The following is a 26843-nucleotide window of genomic DNA, read 5'->3' as shown; positions in this document are numbered from 1 at the left end:
AAGCGTAACTGTGCGCTTAACTGCGCACACATCTGGGCGTTACTGCGCGCCCAACTACGCGTATCTGTGCGTAACTGCGCGCCAATCTGGGCGTAATTGCGCGGCCAACTGCGACTAACTGCGTGACTAACTGCGCCTAACTGCGTGTAAGTACGCGTAACTGCTCGTAATTGCACGTAATTTGCGTGCCAATTTGGCGTAAAGGCGCACTGAACTGCGCGCCCGTCTGGTCGTTACTGTGCGCCCAACTGCGCTTAACTGTGTTTCAATCTGAGCGTAACTCCGCACCGAACTGAGCGCCCATCTGAAGGTACTGCGCGTCCAACTGCTCATAACTAAACGCCCAACTGCACGCACATCCGAGCGTAACTGCACGCCCAACTGCGCGTAACTGAGGATTGAACTGCGCGCCCCTCTGGGCGTTTCTGCGCGCCCAATTACGCGTAACTACGCGTAAGTGCACATAACTGACCGTCCATCTGAGCCTATTTTCGCACCGAACTGTACGCTCATCTGGTGGTTACTGCGCGCCAAAATTGCTCGTATTGATGCGTAACTGATCGCCAATCTGAGCGTAACTGCGCGCCCAACAGCGCTCCCCACTGCGCGCCCAACAGCGCGTCAAACAGCTCGTCCATCTAAGCGTAGCTGCGCGCCCAACTGCGCGCACATCTTGGCGTGCTGCGCGCCCAACTGCCGAAACTGCGCGTACCTACTCGTAACTGCGCGCACATCTGCGACCACATCTTGGCGAAACTGCGCGCCCAACTGCGCGTAATTGCGCGTAATTGCGCGTAATTGCGCGTAACAGCGCGCCAATCTACGCATAAATGCGTACTTAACTGCTCATTAGTTTTGGCGTTACTGCACGCCGAACTGAGCGTAACTGCGCGTAACTGCGCGTTACTGCGCTTAACTGTGCTTTACTGGGGATAACTGCGCGCCCATCTGAACGTATCTTTGCACCAAACTGTGCGCCCATCTGGGGTTAATGTGAGCATAACTACTCGTAACTGCACGCTCAACTGCGCGCCCATCTGAACAAAAATGCTTGTAACTGCGCTCTCATTTGGGCGTAAGTGTGCTCTCAACTGAGCATAACTGCGCGTTCCTGCTCGCCCAACTGAGCGTAACTGCGCGCCCAACTGCGTGCAAAAATGGACGTATATGTGCGCCCATCTACGCGTAACTGCGGGTAACTGCGCACAACTGCGCGTAACTGCGCGTAACTGCTCGCCCATCTGAGCTTAACTGCGCGACTAACAGCGCGCACATCTGGGCGTAACTGCGGGTCCAACTGCGCATAACTGCGCGTAACCGCGCATAACTGCGCATAACTGCGCGTAACTGAGCGTAACTGCGCGTACCTGCGCGTAACTGCGCACCAAACTGCGCGACCATTTGGGCGTTACTGCACGCCCATCTAGGCGCAACTGCGCGTATCTGCGCGTAACTGCGTGCCCATCTGAGCATAACTACGCGCCCAAATCCGAGCACATCTGGGTGTAACTGCACACTGAACTGTGCGGTTATATGTGAGTTACAACGCGCCCAAATGCGCGTAACTGCGCGTAACTGCCTGTAACTTCGTGCCTTTGTAAGCCGTAACTGTGTGCCTAACTGCGCGCACATCTGAGGGTAACTTCTAGCCCAAATGCACGCCCAACTGCGCATAACTGCGCGTAACTGCGCGTAACTCCTCGTAACTCTTCGTAACTGCGTGTACATGCGCGCCCATCTGGGCGTATCTGCGCGTAGCTCAGCGCCCATCTGACCATAACTGCCCGCTCAACACCACACACATTTGTGCGTAACTGCGTGCCAAACTGCGCGCAACTGCGCGTAACTGCACGCCCATGAGGACGTAACTGCGCGCAACTGCGCATAAATGCGCGCCAATTTAAGCGCAACAACGTGTCCAACTGCGAGCACATCTGGGCGAAACTGCGGGCTCAACTGCCCGTAACTGCGCGTAACTGCCTGTAACTGCGCGCCCATCTGAGCGCAACTTCGCGCCCATGTGGGAGTAACTGCGTACCAAACTGTGCGCCCATCTGGGTGTTACTGTGCTGCCATCTGCGCGTAACTGCGCTTAACTACGATTACCTGTGCGCCAATATGAGCGTGACTGCGCCCCAATTGCGCGCAACTTCGCGTAACTGTGCGTAACTGCGCATGAATGTGCGCCCATGTGGGCTTAACTGCGCTTATTTGACCGTAACTGCGCGTAACTGCGGGTAACTGTGCGCTCATCTGGGCGTAAGTACGCGTAACTGCACGTGACTGCGCATCTATCTGAGCATAACTGCGCGCCCAAGTCTGCGCACATCTGGACGTAACAGTGCACCCAAATGCGCGCCCAACTCCGCGCACCTGTTGGTAACGACGCGTAACTGCGCGTAACTGCGCGTAACTGAGCGTAACTGTGCACCGATGTGGGCGTAATTGCGCAGCAAACTGTGCGCCCATTCGGAAGCTGCTGCGCGCCCAATAGCGCGTAACTACTTCTAAATGCCAGTACCTGCGCGTAACTGCGCGCCCATTTGGATGTACACGCGTCGCGTACTGCGCGGCCATCTGAGCGTAATTGCGCGCCCAATTGTGCGCACATCTGGGCGTAACTTAGCTCTCAACTGCTCGTCCAACTGCGCGTAACTGCGCATAACGGCGCGTTACTGTGCGCTTACGTGAAAGAAACTGCTTGCCCAAATGCGCCCTCATCTGGGCGTACCTGCGCGCCCAGCTGCGCGTAACTCCCCGTAACGGCTCTTAATTGCGCGCCCATCTGGCGGTAATGGTGAGCATCTGCTCGTAACTGCGCCCATTTGAGCATAATTACACGGCCAATACCACGTACATCAAGACGTAACTTTGGGTTGAACTGCGCGCAACTGCCCGTAAGTGCGCGTAATTGCGCGTAACTGCTCTCCAATTTGAACGTAATCGCGCATATCTCTATTTAACTGCGCGTAACTGCGAGCCTATCTGAGCGTAATTACACGTCCAAATGCGCGCACTTCTTGTCGTAACTGCCGGCACAACTGGCCGTAACTGCGCGTAACTGCCAGTAAATGCATGCCAATCTGAGCGTAACTGGGCGCTCATCTGAGCGTAAATGTGCTCCCATTTGGGAGTAACTGCTTACAGAACTGCGCGTCCATCTGGGTATTACGGCGCGCCCAACTGCGCGTAACTGCACGCCCAACTGCGCGTTACTGGACTTAACTGCGAATAACTGCGCGCCCATCTGGGCGTAACTGCGCGACCAACTGCGCGCAACTCTGCGTAACTGCACCTAACCGCGCATAACTACACACCCATGTGGGCGTAACTGCGTGTATCTGCGCGTAATTGCGCACAACTGCGCGCTCATCTGAGCATAAGTTTTTGCGTATCTGCGCGCCCAACTGCAAGACCATCTATGCACAACTGCACAACAAACTGCACGCCCAACTGCGAGGCCAACTGCGCTTAACTACGCGTAACTGCGCGTAACTGCGGGTAACTGCGCGTAACTGCGCGTCTATCTAACCGTAACTGCTTGCTCAACTGCGCGTATTTGCGTAAGTGCGCGTAATTGCGCGCCCTTCTGAACGTAACTGCTCGTAACTGCGCGTAACTGTTCGTAACTGCGCGCCCATCTGAAAGTAACTACGTGTTCAACTGCGATCACATCTGGGAGTAACTGTGCGCCCAACTGCGCGCATCTGCGTGCCCAGGTCCGCATAGGTACGCGCCCAACTGCGCTCAAATGCGCCTAACTGCGCGCCAATATGGGCGTAACTGCGCGTATCTGCGCGTAACTGCTCACCCATATTAGCTAAAGGACGCGCAAAACTGCGCTCACATCTGGGCTTAACTGTGCGCCCAACTGCGCGCTACTGCGAGTAACTGCGTTTAAATCTTCAGCCATTTCTCAATACCTTTACCGTCTACACTTCGCGCCCGTCTTATTTTCAAATTATCTAATTGTCTAGCGCGCGCAAGGCAGTAGTCGCTTACCTATTATTTGCAGTTGCAGCCAAATCATAGCAGTAAAAATTGCAATTCATATATCTTTAATAAGCGTATTAACTGCACTTTTGGATTATATAATTTGTATAACTATTGTTACTTGTTTTGATACGTGATTTCGACATCCAGTCAAAGCTACTCTATTTGAGTCATTGCTGTCTTCACCAACGGAAAGATCTTAGTTGTGGTGCGTCGCATTGCCGTTTAGAGAGTTAACAAAGATATAAAATAATAGAAAACTGTTGTCATGAAAGTAAAATACCACGTTCTGTAACAACAACTTACGGGTACATATCCATAGCCACTGGTTACTATGGGCATAACTCAAATTCTACCCAATGGCTAGAGCCCGAACATGCAAAACACTTACTAAAACACTTTAAAAACAAGATCTGGCGAAAAACAAAGCGATTAGACATCCAAATGCTCTACTTAGAGCGCGGCGACGTCTCTGTCTTCACCAACGGGAATTTCATCATCGTTCTCTGTTGCGTCTTCATCAGATGACAAGTCCGAAGCATAAAACACATTAATGACAGCAACAGGCGTTGTTTCTGACTCAAAAGTTATGTCGAAATCCCCAAAGTCACGGTAACGCAGTTAGACCGCCCAGACCAACGTGTCGGCAAACATTGTTACCAAGCCGCATGCGCCACTAAAATATTGCCCGTATGCAAAGACATGCTCAAAGTGTGTGTCTAACGGCTAAAAATATTTGATTGGCTAACAAAGCGCCAGAAGGTAGATATTGAACGTCAAAATCACGTGGGCGGAAATAGGTCTTTGATGTCACAGGGTGTGGCATCTTACAAAATGCGATATTTGAAGATTGCTACAACGTACACAGCTGAATGTAGGCTCATTCAAAAGGAAATGTATTAGCGATTCTTCTGAACTATAGTTTATTGAGCGAAAGCAAGGCTCCATTTCGGGAAACGGCCTACGGAGAGACGGGTGTACAGGGACTATTTGGTCGCGTGGACTATTTGGTCGCGGGCAATTATCTCGCTTCTTTTTGGTTCCCGAAACCGTTTAACTAGGGCTTATTTGGTTTCGGCCACCTGCAGGGGCTATTTGGTCGCGTGGACTATTTGGTTTCGCATTTATTGCGCCTCGAATCGGCACTCTCCAACTCTTACAGCTGTACGAGACGGACGCGAACGACGTGACGATGGCCATAATAATTTTCACGCGTCTCCCAGACGTCTCCATGAGCCGAAATCGAGTGCGACCTGCTTCTTCGTTTGTATTTGGCTTCATATGAATACTGAAGTCATCACGACATTGTCGATCGCAAGTTCGCGTGTCTGACGTTTCCTTTTGAGGCAAATCTCGGCTCGTCTGGTAGCGGGCGTGTTGAAAGTAGGCGGAGTAAGAATGTCTTGTGCGTTACAAGGTAAATAAATATGATCCGATCACCGAGTGTAGAGACGTGGTGATGTGCCTAAGAATGTTTTAGTGCGTACAATGCTGCGGTTAGCTACAGATTTATGCATCGATCCTGCATGGCATCGATTGATATTTAGGTGCACAGTGACGTATGCCTACGGTCTACGCAAGGAAGACGATCTACGTCTCTGAAATTGGTTGCGCACGACCAAAGATCGGTGATGACTTCCAAAACAGAAGAGAAAATAAGTGAATATAAGTAGTTCGAGAAACAACTAATTAAATGTATCTGATGTAAAATCACTTATTTGCACTTGGTCTCTCAGATGGGTATTGATGGTTGTTTGTCTGCGTTGTTGTACACTATAAAACGATCCGTTTGTTTAGTGAAATTTGGTTTTCTTGTATACATGCATCTTCTGTGTCTTTCTGCCATTTAGTCTGTCTGTCTGTCTATCTTTTCTTTGAATGGTGACACAGCAAATGTGCTGCAGTAGAATCAAAATATGCAGACAAGAAAATGAAGACAAGAACTATTCTAACCAGCATGCAGCTATGCGCATGCATGCAGATATGAGTGTGTATACAGAGATGCAATGCAAGAGTGATTAGTGGAAAAGTGTCTAAGTCTGTCTGTCTGTCTGTCTGTCTGTCTGTCTGTCTGACTGTCTGTCTGTCTGTCTGTCTGTCTGTCTGACTGACTGTCTGTCTGTCTGTCTGACTGACTGACTGTCTGTCTGACTGTCTCTGTCTGTCTGTCTGTCTGTCTGTCTGTCTGTCTGTCTGTCAACACACATATTTTCAAACATTGAACTATTATACACCATCTAAGCAAAGAAACTAAATACTACCCAAGCAAATAGGGCTTGGTTCTACCTACAACCATTTATGTTTATGTTGCTGTCTCTTGAAACAATCTTCTTTATTTTTCTGTCAATCACTCTAGCATTTGATCGTTGTAGACACATAGAAAACACAGATCTCCAGTATGTCTTGAAGGTTGATGCATTTGGCTTTCCGTCTTCGTTTCTTGATAGCTGTGTCTGTATGTCTGTATGTCTGTATGTCTGTTTGTCTGTCTGTCTGTCTGTCTGTCTGTCTGTCTGTCTGTCTGGCTGGCTGTCTGTCTGTGTTTCTGTCTGTCTGTCTGTCTGTGTTTCTGTCTGTCTGTCTGTCTGTCTATCTGTCTGTCTGTCTGTCTGTCTGCCTGTCTGTCGTTCGCTTGTTTCTTGTGTACCGTGCTGTTCTTGTCCAATATTATGTCTGAACTAATGCTTACTTTTGGTTGTTTCTCGGTCTCTTTGTCTATCTCTGTTGTTTGGTTGTTCTTTGTGTGCCTTGGTAGTGTATTCAAGATTGCTTCTTATTTGCAATAATTACGTTTTTGCTTTGAATTATATAGATCGGTGATAGTATTCCATTGAAACTTTTGTACCACTTCTCGTGTTTCTCACTTTGTGGCGTTATCAGTAACCTGGTAGAAGCGTTCCTGAAAGTCTATGCGTCCAACAAAACTTGGCGTTGCAGAGTAATGCAGTTTTTTAAGTGTGAAGGAATAGTCTAATTAGCTGAAGTTCTGCGAGGCTATACGAATATTATACTTTGGCGAATTTAGTGTAATATACAAACAAACGTTCTAGTCTGCTGTCAAGCGACTTTCCACTTTGCAAACGCTGTGTTATATAGCTACAACTGTAGTCGTCCTCGCTAGTGCAACAACACACAGAGCACAAGAATTTCTCTATGTACAAAAAAGACTGAGGATTTGGCACGTTCGTCTCTATAGATCTGCCACACAGAATCGAAATCACCTCCAACAGCTGGTCCATGCATGCACACATGACATTAATTGACATTTCGTTAATCACAATCTAAACAAGTTCTCTACCCAAAGCAGGTGCGCATTATAACTTCAAATTACCTGCATACGCATTGCCTTCGTTTTCTGGACGTTGGGTTCACACTGCTAGCATAACGTCTAGGAACAATTTACTACACTAATGATTACGACATTACGAGTGTGTCATCGTGAGTTCACGATGATGTCGTCGTAGCACTAGAAATTAGCAGGTAGATGACGCACGTGTAACTCGTTTTCACACTTGGCCTACGTCAACCGTTTTGTAATTCAGTACTGTACATGTGAATAACAATTGCGTTTACTTGCCAACGTCGTCACTACGAAACACTATACACATTAGCCAAGCGACAACTAGAACTACGCTATCGTCATCAAACTAAGAATCGACACAGAATTATCAGTTTTGCGTACACGGAACTGTAGGCGTGAGAAGAATTTGCCCTGAATTGTGTGCGTCATTACTCTGCTTCTCTACAGTTGCAGTACCTATATATTGAGTCGATTTTACCTGGTAGTCACTGTATGTGTGTGCTTGCTCTAGCCATGAACCAGAACGGCAGTAAACAAGGAAGAGGAAGAGGACCTTCTGCTTTGGATGACGCGGTTTACAATATTCTACTTGCTCTTCTCGTCAATGCGTACACGTGTGCGCCGAAATCAGAAAGATCAAAAGAAGAACGTGTTGCTGTGCAAAAGAGAAAACACTATGACGTTCAAACTACTCACAATTCGTTGACAGGCCAGAAAGAAACAAGACTAGTTTATAAGAAGTCAGGAAAAATTGCTCTCAAGAGATCTGAGGTTACAGATGCAATTCGAAAAGAGTACCAGAGCACGAAAGGAGAAGGAACAAGAAAGTTGTACCACAGAATTGGAAGATACTTTGTTGGATTGGCAGACCAACATGGTATTCAAAAACGTCTCAACACGTTTCCTGAAAAATAAAAACCAAAGCCACTATTTTCAAATCGTCCGCCTCTGCGCAGTATTTCCTCACGTAGGGTGATAGGAAGGAATCAGGTAGACATTGTGGACCTACGAAAACTAGCAATAACAAAATGTGAAATCACGTACAAGTACGTGTTGTCTTTTATTGGACGTATTCAGTCGTTACGTCATTTTACAACCTCTGTCCGACAAGTCAGCAAAAGTCGTAGCTCAACACCTTAGCTCCGTGTATTCTATTTTTGATCCACCACGATTGCTGCAATGCGACCAAGGCAAAGAGTTTACGGCACGCGTGACTAGACAAGTTATGAAAGCTTTCAATTGTCGGATGATATACTGATCGCCTTATCATCCTCAGTTTCAAGGAAAGGTATCTAAAGAGTATTGTAGTGCTCCTCACAAAACGTATAGCTTGTATTTCGACCTTAATACATTTTAGATTTTACGTAACGTATGCATGTAGTAGTTAGAAATGTTATGTACTAGGATGAACGGTCTCATCGAACGTGGAAGGAGAAGCTGAAATTTGACCTCTACAACAATTTAGCAACAACGTCTGGAGTCGACTGGGTCGGTGTACTACAAAAATACGCGCAGCTGTATAACAACAGCCCACACAGTTCACTTGGTATACTTAATTAATTGTCTAGGAAAATGTAACATTAGATAAGAAATAAAAGTTAGATGGTTCTTGTTCAGGTATGAGAAGTCCATTTTACGTGTTTTTTGGACGCGAATCAAACGTAGTTCTCTATAGGCGAAGTCTTGATTCAGAAAGTCAGTTAGAAATAGACATTGGCAGCGACAGTGAGGTAATCAAGTTTTCTGCATTCTGTCATTTTTAAGCATTTGCTTCACTAATATATGAACATTTTAGACGCTATCTATTGCTAGCGATGACATTTACAGCAACACTAGCGACGATGACGACAATCACGTAATTGAGACTGAGCTCAATATTTTTGAACGTGTAAGGAAACAAGCGTACGATTCGTCGCAAACAACTGCTTATCGACAAGCGGAACGTTACGCAGTATCTCATCCGCCTTCTACATACAGCGTCGGTGATGCAGTCCTAGTTCGTTTACATACGAGTATCAGCCGAAAGAAATGGAACAAGCTACCGGTTACCCCGGTTATTGGCAAACGAAAAATTATAAAAACCAACTTTCAGAAGAATCGGTACCTAGTGCGCGTAATCGGCGAGCAAACAGCTACTAAATGGTTTGCAGTATCGGATATCACATCCCTTACAGCCGAGGAAGAAAACACCAGACAAGCACTAGCCAAAAAATTATTACTCTTGAAGAAGGCTAAAGAAAGTAAGGACATGGCATGCATCTTCTACTTGTACATGTACACGAGCTTTGCATATTTTCACTTCTATTATTGTAGATGTTAAGAAAACGACTGCATTCAGCGGCTATGTCAAGAAAAATCCCAGCATTTCAGCTACTGTGACTTCACAGGGTATGCAACCATTGAGGCTGATTGCTGTCAATACACACACACACACACACACACACACACACACACACACACACACACACACACACACACACACACACACACACACACACACACACACATTAATATACTATTTCTCAGGTACACTAGCCGACGACAGCGAACTTGCACAGATAGCCCAATTCTCTCTTTATGAACACGAAGTTGAACAACAGGCTAAGAACGACATTTCTTATTCTCTAGTCTGCCGTATTGAAGAAATGGGTCTTACTGTGAGAAACGAGGTCAAAGGAGACGGCAACTGTTTCTTTAGAGCACTAAGTAATCAACTTAGTCGTTTCGGTGTCAACATGTTCCACCAAAAGATTAGAAAGACGATAGTTCGGCACCTAAACGAAAATCCTTTCACGGTACTATATAGTAGCAAATTTGGCATGCTACCATAATATAATTAAGTATTGTTTACCATATTAGCTAGTATATCTGTACATTGCTACTTTTATGTCTAAGCAGGACTCAGGAGAACATCTTTCTCAATTTATTCTACTCGAATGGACAGACTACATTAACAGTATGAAAATGCCGGGCACTTGGGCGGATGAAATTGTCATGCGAGTTGCAGCAACAGTATTTGACCGTCCAGTGTACATTGTCTCTTCCCTTGAAGATGAAAACAGCGACAAACAAATTAACGCAAGAACTGCAGAAGGGAACCGGCGTGCACCAATGTTGCTGGGGCATGTGGCAGAAAACCACTATTGGAGTCTGGATCTCAATACTGCAAAACAGCGTTAGTAAATTACATTGTACAAACGTTGAAAAGCTGCTGCATTAAAACTTTGTTAGCAAAAACCTTTCCAGGCAACCAACGCAAAACTGTTGGCGAGTTTGACATACCTGCTGCTGTTGCTACCATAGTATCCAAAATATGTTTTTTACAATTTTTTCAATAAGTAGAACTATTGAATTTGTTGTATTGTAGGTAGATGGTGCTTTGCGTATGGCTGAGAGCAGTTTCCAGCATAGACTAAGTACGGTTCAAAGTTATGAATTATTTTCATCTGATTTTCAATCGCTGCAGTCCAAAAGATGGTTGAACGATAAAGTCAGTGAGCTAACGTCTCTAAGTAGTATATCATATATTGGTATCTTATCTTTAGATAGTAAATGCTTTGCACATAGTATTCCAGCAAGAGACAAACTTGATGGTACGCGAGAAAATTTTGTCAAACTATGTGCGTTTCATTTCTTTTTTTATAGAATTCCAATAGAGTATTGTCAATGAATTCCTACCTTGTTTCAAGTTATGGAAAACGAGGATACGATGGCGTATGAAGAGCTACTATGGAGGTTAATAAAATGACATTCCTTGTTAAAATGTAGAATTCATGCAGTAAAGCTTTGTATAGGTCAACGTCTTTGAATACGAACTAATTGCTATACCTATTCATAGGAAGAATCACTGGATAGAAGTGGTTAGAATCATACCATTCCATGTCAAATCTCATATCATTCTGCGGGGTCTAAGTTTTGAAAGTGTGAGTGCATGACAAACTATATTATAGATTGTTGACATTTTCGAGAAGTGTCTCAATGTTATCGATTCGGCGGGAAACACACATGACGCTGTGTGTGATTGCATTATGTAATTCTACTGTCAAGAGTTCCAATTGCATTATCAAATATTGGCATGTAAATATGTCGTAGACTTTGGTTGTGTGATGAGCATAGGAGGAAATATGGTACACTGAGTAACAAGGATTTTTGGCAAAAGAAATACCTAGTATCAAAGGTGAGCGGATGTGTGAGGCTATATATAGTGCGTAGCTCGTACTGTGGATATCCATGGAACGTTTGCTAATCTAGGTTAAATGCAGGAAAAGCCTCAACAGATCGATAGTGTCAATTGCGGTGTTTGGACTTGTGTGGTACGTCTAGGGCTATAAATTGATAAAAGCTATAGGCCATGTATACTGCGATTTACAGAACATGAGAGACTACTCTCTTCTCGGGAAGTTGCAAAGACGCAAGGTTATAATTATCATAGAATCATTCTGATTAATGCATTAATTAATTAATCTAACAACATGTATTCTCGTAGATGAAAATAAAAACCGTACGACGTTGGCTTTCGTATCGCCTTCTACACTCAGTCACCAGTTCATGCGAGTAAGTTGTTGCCTACAGATGTTGATGTATGTACTAAATTTAGTTGATTGGAGAGAGACTGTCCCGCTAGCTGTGTAATTAATTAAATGTGCTAGGCGTATTATTAATATATAAACAATAGAGATCTGTTTATGGAATTTCGTGGTAGTTTTTGCTATCTATAGACAGTATCAGCTAGGTAATATTGCAATGCAAAACCTTATTGTAATAAATTGTAGAAACGACAATGATAAAAAATTATTCAAACAAGATCAAATGGAGGAGGTAAGATTAATCACTAACTTTAGATCTAACCGTAAACATAACCCTAACCCTAATCCTAGCCCTAACAAATTATTTAATCTATTTAATATAATATATTTAATGTATTATTTAAATAATTAATTAAAAATAATCTTAATCTCAGCCCTAACTCCAACCCCAACCCTAACCCTAATCCTAACACTAAACTAACAAGTCATCTAACAAATCATTTACCTAATTAATTTGATCAATAAATAACCCCAACCAAATAGAATATTTAATATATCACATAATACACTAACTCAATACATTAACACCAACTATAACACAAACCCTGGCTTTGAAATTAATCCAAAAAATTCCTTTTTATTTAATTAAATTTATTAAATAAAATACATAATTTAATTAATGAATAAATGTTTATAAATTAATTAAAAATAATTTTGAACTCCAATCTTACTCCACGACACCAAATAACACTCATACACCCCACACCACGCAAACACAACACTCATGACAGACAACCTGCATGTCACACATAGACACACATACCCACACACGCAGACTCGCTGATTAGATGTTGTCTTTACCACATCGGGAGCTCATCATAATACGCTCTGTTCGTCCATATCACTAATGCCAGCTGCTCTTTTCTACCACACCGTCACCGTTTCTTCTGAAGCCGAAGAACAAGAGAATTTGATAGATGACAAGAAACAAGATCACATGACTAATATTACCCATATACAGACATATATTTAACGCCACCGACAGATCACATACCAAAAGAGCTCATTACGTCAAGCGGACACAATAAACTATTGTTCTGAAACCTAGTGAAACTTCCGATCAAGTCACGACTTCTCACAGCTTCTTTATATGAACGAAAACTGACGAGTGACATTCTCTAGCGTGTTGCAAGGTTATGCATTTTCATCGATGCGTGTCTGGCGTTGATAAAGGTTATGAACCAAAATGCGTACGCCAATAGACCGCACCGCGCTCGCTTGTGTGCACGCTGAAACGATACCCCAATCTGGATATCGTTCCATAACATTTTGATTAGTGATCACATCTCATATCTGACACATAACCTCTCTGAAAACGCTCAATCGATATTGTCTTGAATTGTCTCTCTAATAACAACTACATTCTAACAGAAAAGAACTCTAAACAGACAATGAGTAAGTAAACACTAAACAGGACCTCCACACCGGAAGTGGCACTTCAACATTTCCGGCTCCAGAATGCGTTTTTCAAAAGTGGAGATCAGCAAATGAACATTTTGATTAACATGAACTACTGACCACAACAGCATTCATCAACTCATTCTGACCAACAAACTCCACATGAGTGGTCAAAAAGACAGACTTACATTGGAAGAATTCTACAATTACAGGTACACACCAAACACTCTTATACAGACTGACATATGTTGGTGCTCACATATACAAAAAACTACTCCCAATACGAAACTACATTCAACAAATGTGTGAGCCAGCAAAATCAATACACAACTCAAATTACAGGTCAACTTAATTAAACAAGAAATCTGACATTTGAAGATTTGAAACAACTACACAAACTAACAAGTTTTTAATACATCTCAAGCAACTCGATCCTAAGACCATTTCATCACGGTGTGCAACATCAACAACTCAACTTTTCCCACCAAGGTAAGAACCTGGCCAACATACCTCGACATCCACACTCCACGGCAGACATCCACACACACACACACACATATGGCCTTGCTTAAATTTATTATTAAACAACTCGCTTGACCCCAACTTAATCAATTAATTATTGAATTACAACATGGAATAGTAATTAATTAATAAACTAATTAATTGATCCTATAATCTTTATCTTCTTTGTTCTCCTGTCTTTCTTCTTTTTCCACCCACTCAGACCTGATCCATACATGTTTCCCCCCTCTTTCTCTCTCTGTCACTTAATTTTCTATCTTTCTCATTTTCCTTCTTTTCTTCCTCCCTCTTCCCTTCTATATTTTACACAGACAAAAAATACACACGAAGAAACTCCTAATCATTCGACACCGAAACATTGACGGTTCCAACGGACACAACTTCTACACTTGACCAGAGAATTGTTGTACCAACAGTGAAGAGATTATTGTTGACAATTAATGACAAGCCGTACACCCAAGGGAGCACCCAAAAAGACAAGAAATGGAGCCCCCACGTTTACCAGACCAGGCATGGTCCTGCACGTTTTGGCACTTGAGGTTTAGTTCTGTTGAACTAAACCCTAACCATAACCCTAACTTCTAACACTAACTTAACCCCAATACTTAGTTCTAACACTAATTCAACAATAACGTTAAATTTTTTTATCTAATTAATAAATTAATTAACTAATTTAAAAGATCTTACAAGAAATTTTGCAATAAGTTCTACCTGAAACTCTACGGGCACATTAGACAAGATCAAAACACTTACATCCAATCAACAGGTTCAGAAAATCCTTCAAACGCGTAGCAACAAACTCATCAATACTCAATCTCGTGATAGTTATTGCTAAGCCTAACCGTAATCCTAACGATTGCGATAAATTTTTATTTAACCCCCAATATAGTGCGATGAAAACGTCAAAGATCGTATCACTTTAATTTCAAGTGTTCGAGGATCCCATAGAGGACGAATTGATTACCAAGTTCAAATACATTGACTATCATCCTAACAACTCCAGTAATATAAACAAACTCGGAGAGCATAAGATAGAGACTCGAAATCTGTACAAATACCTGATTCCTCACAAAGCGTGCTGGTAAAAGAATCCAACGATTCTAATTACGCGCTACCAATGTCGTCACACTCGTCAACAACGGATAGTCATGCTTTCGATTTATCCAATACCAAATCGACAGCTTTCTAGTCGAGGATGTCAATCTGTACCTACCTCAAGCTAGCACGATTATAAATTTGGTCCAATTCTTGGACTACGGTAGAAGTACAACGACGAATATGTTGTGGCATCGCGATACCGCCGATGGTAGTGCAGAGTCCATCGAGTTTTGCAGCTAAGCGCGGTTGATGCCTACAGCTGTAACCGAATCTGACGATGGTTACACGGGCTATGTGGCAGACGCGGCAATGTAACCGGAACAAAGTTCAGAGGTATAGACTTTAATGCTAAACTTACAAAACCCAAGTAAAACATGGGATTCCTTAGTGGGCAGGAGATCACAACAAGTGCGAAATCGGTCACCATTTTCTTACCCTTGCATGTTGTGTTGGACTCCTATCGCGATATCGACCCGGTTATGTTGGGAGTAAAACACGCCATCATAGAAAAGATTTTGTCCGACAAATATGTTTATAGAGCTGCCGCTGCGGTTGCAGGTAAATTCAATATCGAGCATTTGTTTGTATGGATGCTCAAGGTTGAACCGTCACTCACCGTGCAGACGTAGTTGGAGGCTTTGTTGATGGCAGGCGGCAATCGTATTCTCTGCTTTGAGCAAGTCAAGAGCGTACTGAAATCAGTTCGGAGCCGTCGAATTGAGTCCCACTAGTAAAGTCACTAGCATGCCAGCGAGCAATTACCTCAACAAGTCTTTGTTGTGTTTGCCTTTGTCGAGCGGGATGAGAATCAGGACAAAAAACAAATTTTTGACATCTCCAAGCTAACACGGCTGAGTGTGCACGTCAATAGTAGACAGTACTCAGATAGGAGATCGAGACAAACTTCACCAAGGCTCTAAAAATTATTGGAAAACATACATGTTATTCCAGAATGCATTCAAAAATATTCAGACACTGATTCGGGAAGCCAAGTGTTGGCCGAAGACTTTGTGTTACTCTACCCAATTATACATGTCGATGTGTCCAAGCACACAAAAAAGGTTGAAAATGGGCACGCCGATTTCGAAGTACGATGGCCGCCGATTTCGAAGTACGATGGCAGTTGCAAGCAACTTTAGAAAACTGGATTACAGCGACGACTCAGAGTATCACGACTGCTTTTTAGTTTTGATTGATTGATACACAACGTTGGAGAGGGTGAGTAGCATGATGAGCGTTATTGTGTAATGTAACCTGTAGATATAGACATGAGCTACGTCAAGTTTGGGCTTAGGCCCCGGTCACACTACGTCAGGATTGGCGGCGACGTTTGCGTTAAGGCGGTCACACTTGCTTTTCTCATGACGTTATCTAAACGTAACGTGAACGCCACTGTAAACGTGAACGTGGTGTTAAGTCCCACGTTCACGTCGGCATTGATGTACATACCTACGTTGCGTGGGCGTTTCTGTAGTGTCGGAAGGTGCTATTGTCACTGTTGTTACCTTTGCGTACGTCTGCACCACTCATTCTAAGGTATTTGACCTACTGAGACTTTGCAATTGGTTTATTTGTTGTGCCATTGTGTCATGATGCCGACAAGCAGAGATAGTAAACGCTGGTTTTTCGTTTTCTTGCTGTTCTCGTCTGGCGTACCGCGAGCTGAAATACCATCATATGACAACTTTCTTTGCTATGGTTTCCGACTTACATCTGTGAAGACCGGGTTTCCAAGGAAATTGATGCCGCCTTCTGTTTTGCACAACACGGATATGTGGATGAATTTCTATGTGTGGCAATTAGTAAAGCAGCTCAGGCGTCAGCGACGATTTTGGACAACACCTAGAGGTGCTAGATTTTAAAAGAAAGATGTGCAAGGTAAGTGGAAGGAATATGGGCTTGCTTTTCCTGATTGGGAAGACAAACGGTATCTGGACAGATACAGAGTCACAAAAGCAACATTCTGGTTTTTATTTAGACGATACGGCTGGCGTCTACATAAGCAAAACACCAATTTGAGGAAATCAATAAATGCAGACAAGCCCTTTGCAATTACTCTACACTGGCTTGCTCATTCAACGGCTTTTTCAGAACTATCTATAATCTACCGAGTTGCAAAAGCCTCTATTGTGTCAATTGTGCACCAGGGAATGTATGTGTTGCGTCGGTTTCTAGTTCCAAATTCTATTCGTTTTCTCACTGGAGATGAACTGGACCAAGTTATTGCTGACTTTGAAGCACACTGTTGTTTGCCTTAATGTGGTGGAGCATTAGATGGGACTTTTATGCAAATAAAGAAACCTAGCAAATTTGGAGACAGCTATTACTGTTACAAAAGATTTCATAGCATTATAGTTCTGGAGTGTGTTGATGCCAGAGGAATATTTATTTTAGTTAACTCTGGTCGGCCAGGGTCTGTTGGAGACTTATACACATTCAGAAACAGTCAGCTGAAATAAAATATAGACAATGGTGTTTGGCTGTCTACTGTACATTAAAAAATGATTGGGGAATTATCAATCAGGCCATTTCTGGTTGCGGATGCAGCATTTCCCCTCAGTTCGACTGTCATAAAATGTTATGATGGTGACAATCATGTTGGCAGAGAAAAGAGCTTTAATTATTCTGTCATTCGAACAAGGAGAGTAGTGGAACAGGCGTTTGGAAGACTCAATGGGCGATGGCAAGTGACAGCACATAGCAACCTCAAGAATCCGGAGTTCGCGAGCCAAGTAGCTACAGTTGCTTGTGCTCTTCAAAATATTTGCGAGAGGCACAACTGTCCCTTTGAAGAAGACTGGTTGCCCGAAGATGCTGCTTATAACAATAATGTTGTAGGTCCTCCTCATCACCATGTAGTTGATGATGATGCACAACGTGTCAGAGATACCCTTGCAGACTGGGTTCATGCTATCAATTCTAGACACTGATATTTCCCAAGTCTAGCCTTACTACAGATATTTTAAGTTACTACAGATTGTTGTTATTTCAAGAATATTTTAAATTATACACATAGACATTGAGTAAAAGTAAAAGACATGCAACAAGTTAGACATTTTCAATTATAACTATTGCTTATTAGAATAGAGGCGTTTAAAGAGCTCAGCCTGAAATGCTTGCTGTTGCTGCATAAGCTAAGTTTGAAAGATTTGACTCTCCTGGGACATCTTTTTCTTCATTTCCTCTTCATTCAGGCGAATTTCTCTGTCGTGCTGCTGCCTCTCTCTTCTTTCTTCAAACTGCTGCAGTTGCAGTTGCATAGCCTGGTCATACTCAAACTGTCGCCTTTGGCTAGATTCTTGCATTTCTGTCATGGCCTAAATGAATGCTAGCTGAGACCCCGCAGTACCAACTTTTGGGGTCTTGGGAGCCTTCTTTTTCTTCTTTGCCTTTGGTGTTGCTTCCTCTTCAGCGTCATTATTCTGGAACGTGTGGGAAGTGGATGTTGGGCTTTCTCTGCCACAACACCTGTGGTTCCAAACAAGTCCTCTTCAGCACGCTGAGATAGCGGTAAATTAGGTAGCAACGAAGCGTCGTCAACAGAGCCGGGTCCCAGTGAGAAATAATTTCGAAAGTGAGTAATAAAAACAGCAAAGTTAGGCCATGCTAATTTGGCAGCTTCCTCATCAAGCGCAATATTGGCATCATCTGTTTTACGTCCCGTTTCTTTTGAAAGACGATACTGCGCATAGATCCCTTTCGCTTTCTTGACAATGCTGTCTATTTTATTGCGCACCTCCGACTCCGAGAAATGTTGAAGACTGACTTGATTGCAGTAGTCATTCAGCTGCTGTGTGACAATCTTCTCCTTGGATTTTTGTCATCACTTTGCCGTTATGTTTGCCAAGTACATCAGCCCACATCTCTATTAGTTTTGCTTCCGCGTTTGGCGACCAGATGACTTTCTGCTTTCTAGTGGTTGCAGCTGTTGACTTTCAACGATCCGCAGACATGGCGCTCGTTGACGTTCGATCAAAACAAATGAACTAATTGCAGAGTCTCAGTAGGTCAAGTACCCTAGAACGAGTGTTGCAGACGTACGCGAAGGTGACAACAGCGACAATAGCACCTTCCAACACTAAAGAAACGCCCACGCAACGTACCTAAGTACATCAACGCCGACGTGAACGTGGGAGTCAACAAATACGCTCTACAAGTGTGACCGCACATTTACTTTTGCATGTAATTATACAAAACGCGTGAAACGCAAACGCAAATGTCGCCGCCAGTCCTGACGTAGTGTGACAGGGGCCTTACTCTAACAAATAGACAGAAGAAAGCGTTACGAAGTGCCTTTTAGAAACACATGCTCTACACTCTTCAATTATCACATTCTCAGTTATCGGAAGGAGATGTCTTGAATATGGCCAGGACTCAATACAACAAGATCACAAAGGCAAAAACCCAGGGGCGAAACCTTGATTTAAAACTCTCCGAGTCGCAGATGGCTAAAAATGGTGGCTTGATCGGCTCAATAATAGCTACATTTGCATCTAAAATTCTCAAAATTGCCCCGCAATGCTCGGCACTCTAGATCTTGCCGAAGCATCGGGTGCTGTCTCTGGAGACATCAAGAAAGCTACCGCTAATGATGCCGCTGCAAACAGGAAAAGGAAAAGAAAAGCCGGTCCCAAAAAGAGTGAATTTCTGGGCTCTATGTTGACCGCCTTAACCAACAGTTTAAACAGGGACTTGCGAATATGGTCCTCTAATTGTAGTACCATAAATAACTAAATGAATAGTTAAGTAGGTGGTTGGATACAGTATCATTCTTTAGAATTAGTTTATAACACATTGTATATTATAATAGTACAGTACAGTAGAACTTCGCTAATCAGAACAGCCCTGTGCCAAGCTCTGTTCGGATTAGTGACGTTGTATAGATTACAAAACACGTAACCTCAAAGTCTTAGACCTCATCTCAAACACCCAGACCACTGGCGCATTTATGTATGTCTCTATATGTCATGTTTGTGGTAAAAGACACACCTATAACCAATACACACTTACAATTACTGTGACGGTCAAGATCTAAATAGTCAGATATGCACATTTGCTAAAGACTAGATAACCGCTTCAATTCAGCAGCAACCGGATTAGGATGTCTCGGAATTCCTGTTATGATCTTGTGTATGCAAGGCTGGGATCAAATTTGTCTAACTCAACTTTTAGTATTGAGCCTTCGATTAGAATAATAGTAATTATTTTAGTTGATGTGATCAAGCTAAGACAGACAGCAGATTTGATTTTTAAAAATAGGATGACTGCATGGTGATGGTGTATGTTTTCCGCACAGTACAGTAACCGTTGTATTGTACTGAAATGATAACACAGAACAGCAAGCTTTCGTAAACTAGCATTGGCTTTGTAATTTTATGGGAAGCAATCGATCTCTTCCCGTAGAATTAGTGATTAAAAATGGTTAAGAGAAGCTGCAGACTGTGTTTGTCCTGTATTGAAGAATGGGGTTGTTGTTTCTTAGTGGCAGAGTGTTATTTAAAACGCTCTAAATAATTTGCTAGACCATATTATCTGTATGCATGTTTCTAGGTTTCTACTTTCAGTTCATCTGAGTTAGATGTGTTGATAACACTTCCTGATGCAATGCATGGTTTATTTACTTTATTTGTCGCATCAGATCAAAGATCTGTGGCTGAAAGTTTAACTGTCACTACATTTGTAAATAACTTTAAATACTTTGCATTGTAAAGTATTATTACTCAATTTATACCAGAGGGGGATGTGGACCCAGTGCCCGTTTAGCTGGTTAAATTTCTGGTTACAGCTCATTCGTTCATGTAATTGCCTTGTCAAAACAGTGCCATGAAAGCCAAATGCTTACGTGCCATTATCTAACGTGCACATGAAAAATTATTTCTTTCTTGTCATTTGGGTTATGCATGTCATTGCAAAATGTGGATCAATTACAATATAGGTTCTTTTGTTATGTTTGAACAACTTTTCGCACGTAACTTTGATGCCAAAAAGAGCTGTATCTCGTTGGTCATTGATCAGAAATAGAAAAATTACCTGTAGGAACTTGATCACCTACAGAGTAGAGTTGCTACATGTATTATTTTGAATTTAATAAAATAATTGATTAGTAATTGACATTAATTGCCTGCTCCCTTTTGAGGTGCTGAATAGGAGAAGCCCTATTAGTCATTTTACAAGATGCGAAAGTGCTGTGGATAGTAACGCCGGCTGTAGACTGACTCAACGACTCGACATGCTTATTGGGCATGTGCTCATTGTCACAAGAGCATATGCTGCCAATTATCAAGGGTTTTAATCACGCACACATGATAGTGTTGCTATGTCAACTACACAACACAAACTGTTTAGCTAATTAGACATGTTTTGTCAATGTGGTGTTTAGTGATGTGTCCATATTACTTTGTATCTCATTACTTATTTGCATTCTTGTACGCTTACTACTGGCAGCTGAGGGTTTAGCACTATATATAGTGCTTCTTTATTGTCTTAGTTTTGATAACTGTAATTTATTCAATTTGTATAAAACTATATATAGAAAACGTTACAGCTCTAGATCTAGAGACATTTCAGTTCTTTTTAGCAGCTTTGTGAATTGAATAGATACAAAGTTAATTTTAAATGTCATCGAGGTAGTAGCCGTTAATGTCATAAGTGATTGCAATGTCTAGAGTGCCAGGTGCGTAAGACAGAGTTCTATGTTCTCAAATTGCTAAAATATACATTCACCACCTTGGTTAATGTTGCAGTAGTGACATTTCAATTTCAGTTGGCAAAGCAGTACCATTGAGCGGCTACCAAATCTCTTCAGGAGAAGCTTGCACAAGGTATTCCTTATCCAACCAAACTAATGCAAACTAGAGTTCACTCATATGGAATCATATTGTTGCTGTGAACTTACTTTCTTGTCAGTATACGGTATCAAGTTGTGTCCTACAGTAAATTGTTATGAGTAAATCAAGTTGTGTCTTACAGTAAAAGACGACAATGAAAGTTTGCATGGCATGTTCACAACAGCTATTGTCAACAAGACATGATATGTACATATATGATGGTATGTGTCCAGTAAAGATCTAGACAACAGTTTAAATATTTAATATACAGACATTTGTCATAATGTACATTTGATAATGTAGTTGATACTTGATTCTTAGTTTCTTTGTACAGAGTTAATGTTCAGTAGACATTTCAATACTGTCTGGCCAACATTGCATGGTAGGGTTACTGTTGCACCAAATGTCAGAGAACACCTTCATCTCAAAATCATCTCTGTTCATAAAGGTGTTGTCACTTGATGATCTTCCATTCTAATGAGCAGACACTTTTACATACATTCCAACAATGTGTTTGTAAGTTCCTCTTACCGCCATGTTTAGCAACTGTGCAGCTCTTGATGCTGTGCAATAAAACTTTTCTTGATCTAAGAAATGAATAGTGGAATAACTAAAAGTCTATGTTCTTACTAGCATGGTTACTAACCAAGCTGGGCCAGTGCTATGCCAAACAACCAAACCAGCCCAGTTGATGGATGTGTTTTTCAATATCCTACATAGTTTTATGGACATGTACCCTATTATAGAATTTTAACTATCTTGATCATGAATCGACAAGTTGGCTGTGATTCATATATTTCTATTTCTATATAAATATGCATATACAGCCTTAAGAGCATGCATGTGGTGAACCGAAGCCGAGGCATAGCCAGCCAAGCACAGCTCAGCACAGCTTCGCATAAAGGTTGGCTGGCCTGTGTTTACATGATCAAAATATTGAGCCAACCTGGACCAGCATAGGTTAACCTTGCAAAGTGCTAAAAAGTTTTAGTGCAATCATGGTATACTATATAAGCATTCGAAAACATACTTTCTAAGGTGTGATTAACCTCGTCGTTTTTGACATCATTGTTACTGGCAATTGTAGCAGCATTCTTACCACCTGCAGAATAGAGATGTTTTGTACTCTCAAAACATTTTAATGACAACCGTTAAGTACTTTGAGTGGTTTTCCTATTTTCTTTATTAAATCCTTGTTTAGATTGGTACCATTGTTGCAGAAGTTGTACACATTCCTGTTGGTTGTGTCTTTGAGCCCAAGCTGAAGGAGAATTCCCACTGTCATCTGATTCATCCAATGACCAGTGCTTGGCAGCAAAGAGTTTCAGTACACGAACCTGGCCACATCTAGCGGCATTGTGGATGGCACTTTGTCTGTACACAATAAACATATTATAGTATTACAGTAAATAAAAGCTATAATTTAGGTGCTATTCCAGATGAGGCGCTCTTGTTTTGTATTGGTTCTAAAGCATCTTTCAATTCAAAAGTTTTTTAGAACCTGCTTTGTTCTCATAGTAACAGTAGCAATATATAGTGGCAGTGATCTTAATTACGCCTGATCCAGCATTAAGTCAGAACCAAAATGAGCAGCAGGCAGTCTTTTTCAGTTGAAGTTATATGGCCATCATTCCAAAACCCTGTTTCTAATCTTGCTCAAATCTTTTTCCTAGCATTCATTATAAAGACGAGAGAGTATGGCGTACAACAGAAAGGTGGGTCTGGGCAATCAACATTTCCTACTAGGGTTAGTTTAACCTTGCAAAGACCTCTCTTGTAGACAATTTGGCACATAGTATGTGACAATTAAATATAACATTGTACTGCATAATAGCCTAGAGACCACCTTGATATGCAAAATCTTTATCCTTGCGTATAAGTACAATTTACAATTTGCTATTTGAAAATTTTCCTAGCTTTTGCACTTATGAATAGTAAGCAACCAAGCCAAACGGATCAAGGGTACAGGAGATAGTGCATGTGATTTCTCAAAGTCTAACGGAAACGTGAACAGCGAGTAGACATTAGAGTAACTACTAAGAAACAACTTGACTGCCCAAAACAAGTTTGACTCTTAAGTGATGCTAGTGCATGAAAGAGATGGTAGTCGTGCCTAGAAGTCAATTGTCAGTAAGTTACAGTATGTATAAGCAAAACACATCATATACTACAGAGTTCTTAGAACCGCAAGTTACAGATATGTGGCCATGATACCAATGAAATGGGTAATGGGGTATACATACATTTAGTCACTTGATATCAAAATGGGAAAGGGGCCCTTTACTTTATGGTATAAATGGAGACTGTACCTGCTAGCTACAACTAAAAGTGACAGTAATCAAAGTTACAAACCCTTTGGTGTACTTGACTGTTGGGTTTGCTCCATGTTCTGTTAGGAGATATTCACACACTTCTTCAGATCCATGACTTGCTGCCATGTACAGAAAGTAGTTGATCCAGTCATCAAGGTCTTCTGGTTTGCACGTGTTGTTTGTGTGACACTCTCTGTAAAGTTCTTTAAGCCTCCATTTTATGGTTTTACAGTTTTGTTCCTTCACCAAGTAGTTGTCGCTATTTCTGCAAAAAATATGTCTTTTCAGGAAGTAGAAACCAGTCGAATACATGTGCACCATTTTCCTATTGCATGCACGCGCGAAGGTTAGTTGTACTGTACCTCCATTTAGTTGGTTTAGACCCAACTAGCCGATTTGAGTGCTTTTCATAAGACATTGGAGCAAGTTTACCTTCCGCTCAAGCAGTCTCGTCAATGCAAATAGCTCACGTGAGCTATAGAAATGTATAGATAGGTGTGGTGAGTAGTTTAGCGCTTCGGACAAAATCTGCGGGAAGTTTTATTGATAAGAGAAGATGTAATATGGTACTGGGGTTTGTGCTTCGAGAATATAATTAAAGAATAATGTTTAATTATTTTAATATTAAATTTTTGGCATATTGATTTTTATAGGGGACTTTGTGGTGGTCTCTTCTGTGTTTCTCAGCGCCTCTTGTGGCTCCTGTTTTCTTCGTTGTCATCTCGTTGCATTTGTGCCGTTGTCTTCGAAATGCCGACCGCTCTCGGAGGTTGTTTGACTTAATTATGTCCGGTTCACAGTACGGCGTTACGTGCGTCCTGGACGCTGACAATGAGCGAGCTTTAGCGTCACACTGTGAACATGTCAGTCGTCCGCGACGCTCGCACGACGCTCACACAACGCTAGGCGAGCGTCCACGACGCTGGAATAGAAAAAGTTCTAATCGAGCGTCCTAACCAAAATTGACCCAGCGTTCAATAACATTACGTGCTCCGTTTCAGCCAATCGAAATTTAATTACTAAATGTATCCGGGATATTCCATTTGTTCACATGACATCAATCATTGATTTGTCCATGGAGTTTTTATTGAGTGTGTGCGTGGTGTTCCTTGCGTTTGGCAAGTCTTGTCAAATGACTACAAGAACAGAAGTGCTTGATCGAGACTACGGCGCAGCAGCACAACAAAAGCAAAACATGGTCGTCCATGTCTGTCTCAAGTAAATTGTAATCACGTGGTTACTTTGCAGCGCAATACCACTGGCGCGGTGTGTTCTTTGTGCGATGGACGCTAAATGTGAATGGTACAGCGCCGGCGTCTTTGCTTAGGCTCGTGCGAGCGTCCTTGCCTGCGTCCAGAACGCTCGGCAGAACTTGGATTTACTGGGGAGACTCGATCTCACAACCCCTGAACTGCTAGCCGGATGTCTTGACCACTATTCTATGACCGCTATGTTGAAGGTCAGAGTCTAATACTTGCATATATGTCAAACTGTACTACCCCATATAAAGAAAGCGCGAACCAGTCGCGCATAACACAAAAACTTCCAAATTTTTTTTACAGATTACTGTCGGCAATGTATGCAATATACTAACAATTAATTCCATATTTTAATCTTCTAGGTACAAGTATACCGTTAGCTCTGCTCCTATAGAGATATAAAGGTATTCCTAACTAATAATTCTCTAGAGAATCTGTAAACACTATTTCGCCGCCGTAGTAACAGGTCCGTAGATTGGCTTCAGAAGTGGGCGATACGCAATACACCAAAACGGACCAATGACGTCACATACATTTTACTTTTTAGTCTTTCGAATTATATACAAGCTAATTAGCCCATTCTTCGCCCGGGCTACTTATGTTAATTAACACAATTTCCCGCGTCTAAATAATTGGGGCATTATACAATTTGCTTATAGGGCGGAGAGAACACAGAATACCGGATAGCATATAGCTCTGACAATCTGTCTAGATGACCAAGTATTCAATTGCAGCTGTTTCTACAGTCTCGATTTAGAAGAAGCTTTCACGATCCGTCGACGGACACATGTGCTGTGCTTCAAGTCGGCCAGCAGCTTCGTCGTCTCTTTCCTACTGCAATGTCAACTTTTGCAAACTACAGACGAACAACAACGCATCGATGCAGGGGACCTGCGAACAACACCATGCAGTTGCTATTTCAAAGTGAAGAAATGCTGCGTGCTAATTTATAGGTGGACCGCAAAATTGCAGAGGTTGCGAGCCGCATGAGGAACAAATATTTTGTAACGTTACGACCTACAGACGAACGACAGCACAAAGTAAAGTAGTTACTTTTCGAAGTAGAAAAGGTCGCTTGCTGTAAGAGTGAAAAGGAGCGGATAGCGGTTTGCGAACACATGTATTTACGATACGGAACAAGCAATCATACGGCTGCGTCCATGGAGCACTCTTATTAAGATATATCGACACTACAATTAAAAACGTATTATATAGACATGACGAGAAATGTAGAGACTGCATGAAAACAATACAGAGAATTTGACATAATAGGAGCGCATACAAATCTAGAGGCGCGTTTTGCGAACTATACGCGTCAGTGTGTATATATATACATTGGATCAAAATCAGACCTTTACGGCTGAGCGGGCGGTTCGTCCAAACCCACCGACCCCCCAGGCTACGGGCTTGGGTAGAAACTATACGCAACACCAGCTGAATGACTGATTCTTCCACCATGGTAGACAGCATACAGGCGGACGCTACCGCCCCTACAAATTTATCTCAACTCTAAGTTGGCAACTCCGGCAAGGGTTGTTCTAAGTATG

At 42.3% G+C, this 26843-nt stretch overlaps 3 protein-coding genes and 1 long non-coding RNA gene across 7 annotated transcripts; 3 read left to right on the top strand and 1 right to left on the bottom strand.

Moving 5' to 3' along the window:
• The first annotated feature begins 7805 nt into the window (after window positions 1-7805).
• On the top strand, window positions 7806-8398 carry LOC134194727 (uncharacterized). The gene has a single exon (XM_062663680.1). The coding sequence runs from the start codon at window positions 7808-7810 to the stop codon at window positions 8207-8209; it is 402 nt and encodes a 133-aa protein (XP_062519664.1). The 5' UTR covers window positions 7806-7807; the 3' UTR covers window positions 8210-8398.
• A 1541-nt stretch (window positions 8399-9939) lies between these two features.
• Window positions 9940-10950, top strand: LOC134191181 (OTU domain-containing protein DDB_G0284757-like). The gene is made up of 5 exons (XM_062659766.1): window positions 9940-10089; window positions 10193-10469; window positions 10526-10596; window positions 10662-10784; window positions 10840-10950. Exons 1-5 carry the CDS (start codon window positions 9940-9942, stop codon window positions 10948-10950), a joined length of 732 nt encoding a protein of 243 aa, XP_062515750.1.
• Window positions 10951-10988: 38 nt separating this feature from the next.
• On the top strand, window positions 10989-12067 carry LOC134194371 (uncharacterized). Of its 3 annotated transcripts, XR_009972191.1 has the most exons (4): window positions 10989-11498; window positions 11557-11607; window positions 11666-11710; window positions 11781-12067. It is a non-coding gene; the product is annotated as an uncharacterized LOC134194371 (long non-coding RNA). The 3 variants fall into 3 exon arrangements; XR_009972190.1 differs by having other exon boundaries at window positions 10989-11154; window positions 11245-11498; window positions 11557-12067; XR_009972189.1 differs by having other exon boundaries at window positions 11557-11710.
• A 9563-nt stretch (window positions 12068-21630) lies between these two features.
• Window positions 21631-24469, bottom strand: LOC134192762 (uncharacterized). Of its 2 annotated transcripts, XM_062661522.1 has the most exons (8): window positions 24400-24469; window positions 24078-24302; window positions 22885-23099; window positions 22756-22827; window positions 22257-22312; window positions 22036-22199; window positions 21794-21965; window positions 21631-21739 (listed from the first exon to the last, which is right to left on the bottom strand). In XM_062661522.1, the coding sequence occupies exons 1-6, from the start codon at window positions 24453-24455 to the stop codon at window positions 22062-22064; spliced, it is 762 nt and encodes a 253-aa protein (XP_062517506.1). In that variant the 5' UTR covers window positions 24456-24469; the 3' UTR covers window positions 21631-21739; window positions 21794-21965; window positions 22036-22061. The 2 variants fall into 2 exon arrangements, with proteins under 2 accessions (XP_062517506.1, XP_062517499.1); XM_062661515.1 differs by having other exon boundaries at window positions 21794-22199.
• Between the last annotated feature and the right edge of the window lie 2374 nt (window positions 24470-26843).

The sequence above is a fragment of the Corticium candelabrum genome, chromosome 1, assembly GCF_963422355.1.
Source record: "Corticium candelabrum chromosome 1, ooCorCand1.1, whole genome shotgun sequence".
NCBI lineage: Eukaryota > Metazoa > Porifera > Homoscleromorpha > Homosclerophorida > Plakinidae > Corticium > Corticium candelabrum.
The sequence above is the reverse complement of the archived record's forward strand: the minus strand, read 5'-3'. Positions and strand labels throughout refer to the sequence as shown.

Bases quoted from the DNA above. Each gene is read 5' to 3' on its own strand.
- LOC134192762 (XM_062661515.1), bottom strand. From the start codon at position 24,455: ATGTCTTATGAAAAGCACTCAAATCGGCTAGTTGGGTCTAAACCAACT. The intron at 24,303-24,399 runs GTACAGTACAAC...TATTTTTTGCAG, and splicing joins TCTAAACCAACTAAATGGAG to AAATAGCGACAACTACTTGG. The intron at 22,828-22,884 runs GTACTTAACGGT...TCTATTCTGCAG, and splicing joins AAATAGGAAAACCACTCAAA to GTGGTAAGAATGCTGCTACA.
- LOC134191181 (XM_062659766.1), top strand. From the start codon at position 9,940: ATGGGTCTTACTGTGAGAAACGAGGTCAAAGGAGACGGCAACTGTTTC. The intron at 10,090-10,192 runs GTACTATATAGT...ATGTCTAAGCAG, and splicing joins TAAACGAAAATCCTTTCACG to GACTCAGGAGAACATCTTTC. The intron at 10,785-10,839 runs GTCAGTGAGCTA...TCTTATCTTTAG, and splicing joins AAAGATGGTTGAACGATAAA to ATAGTAAATGCTTTGCACAT.
- LOC134194727 (XM_062663680.1), top strand. From the start codon at position 7,808: ATGAACCAGAACGGCAGTAAACAAGGAAGAGGAAGAGGACCTTCTGCT.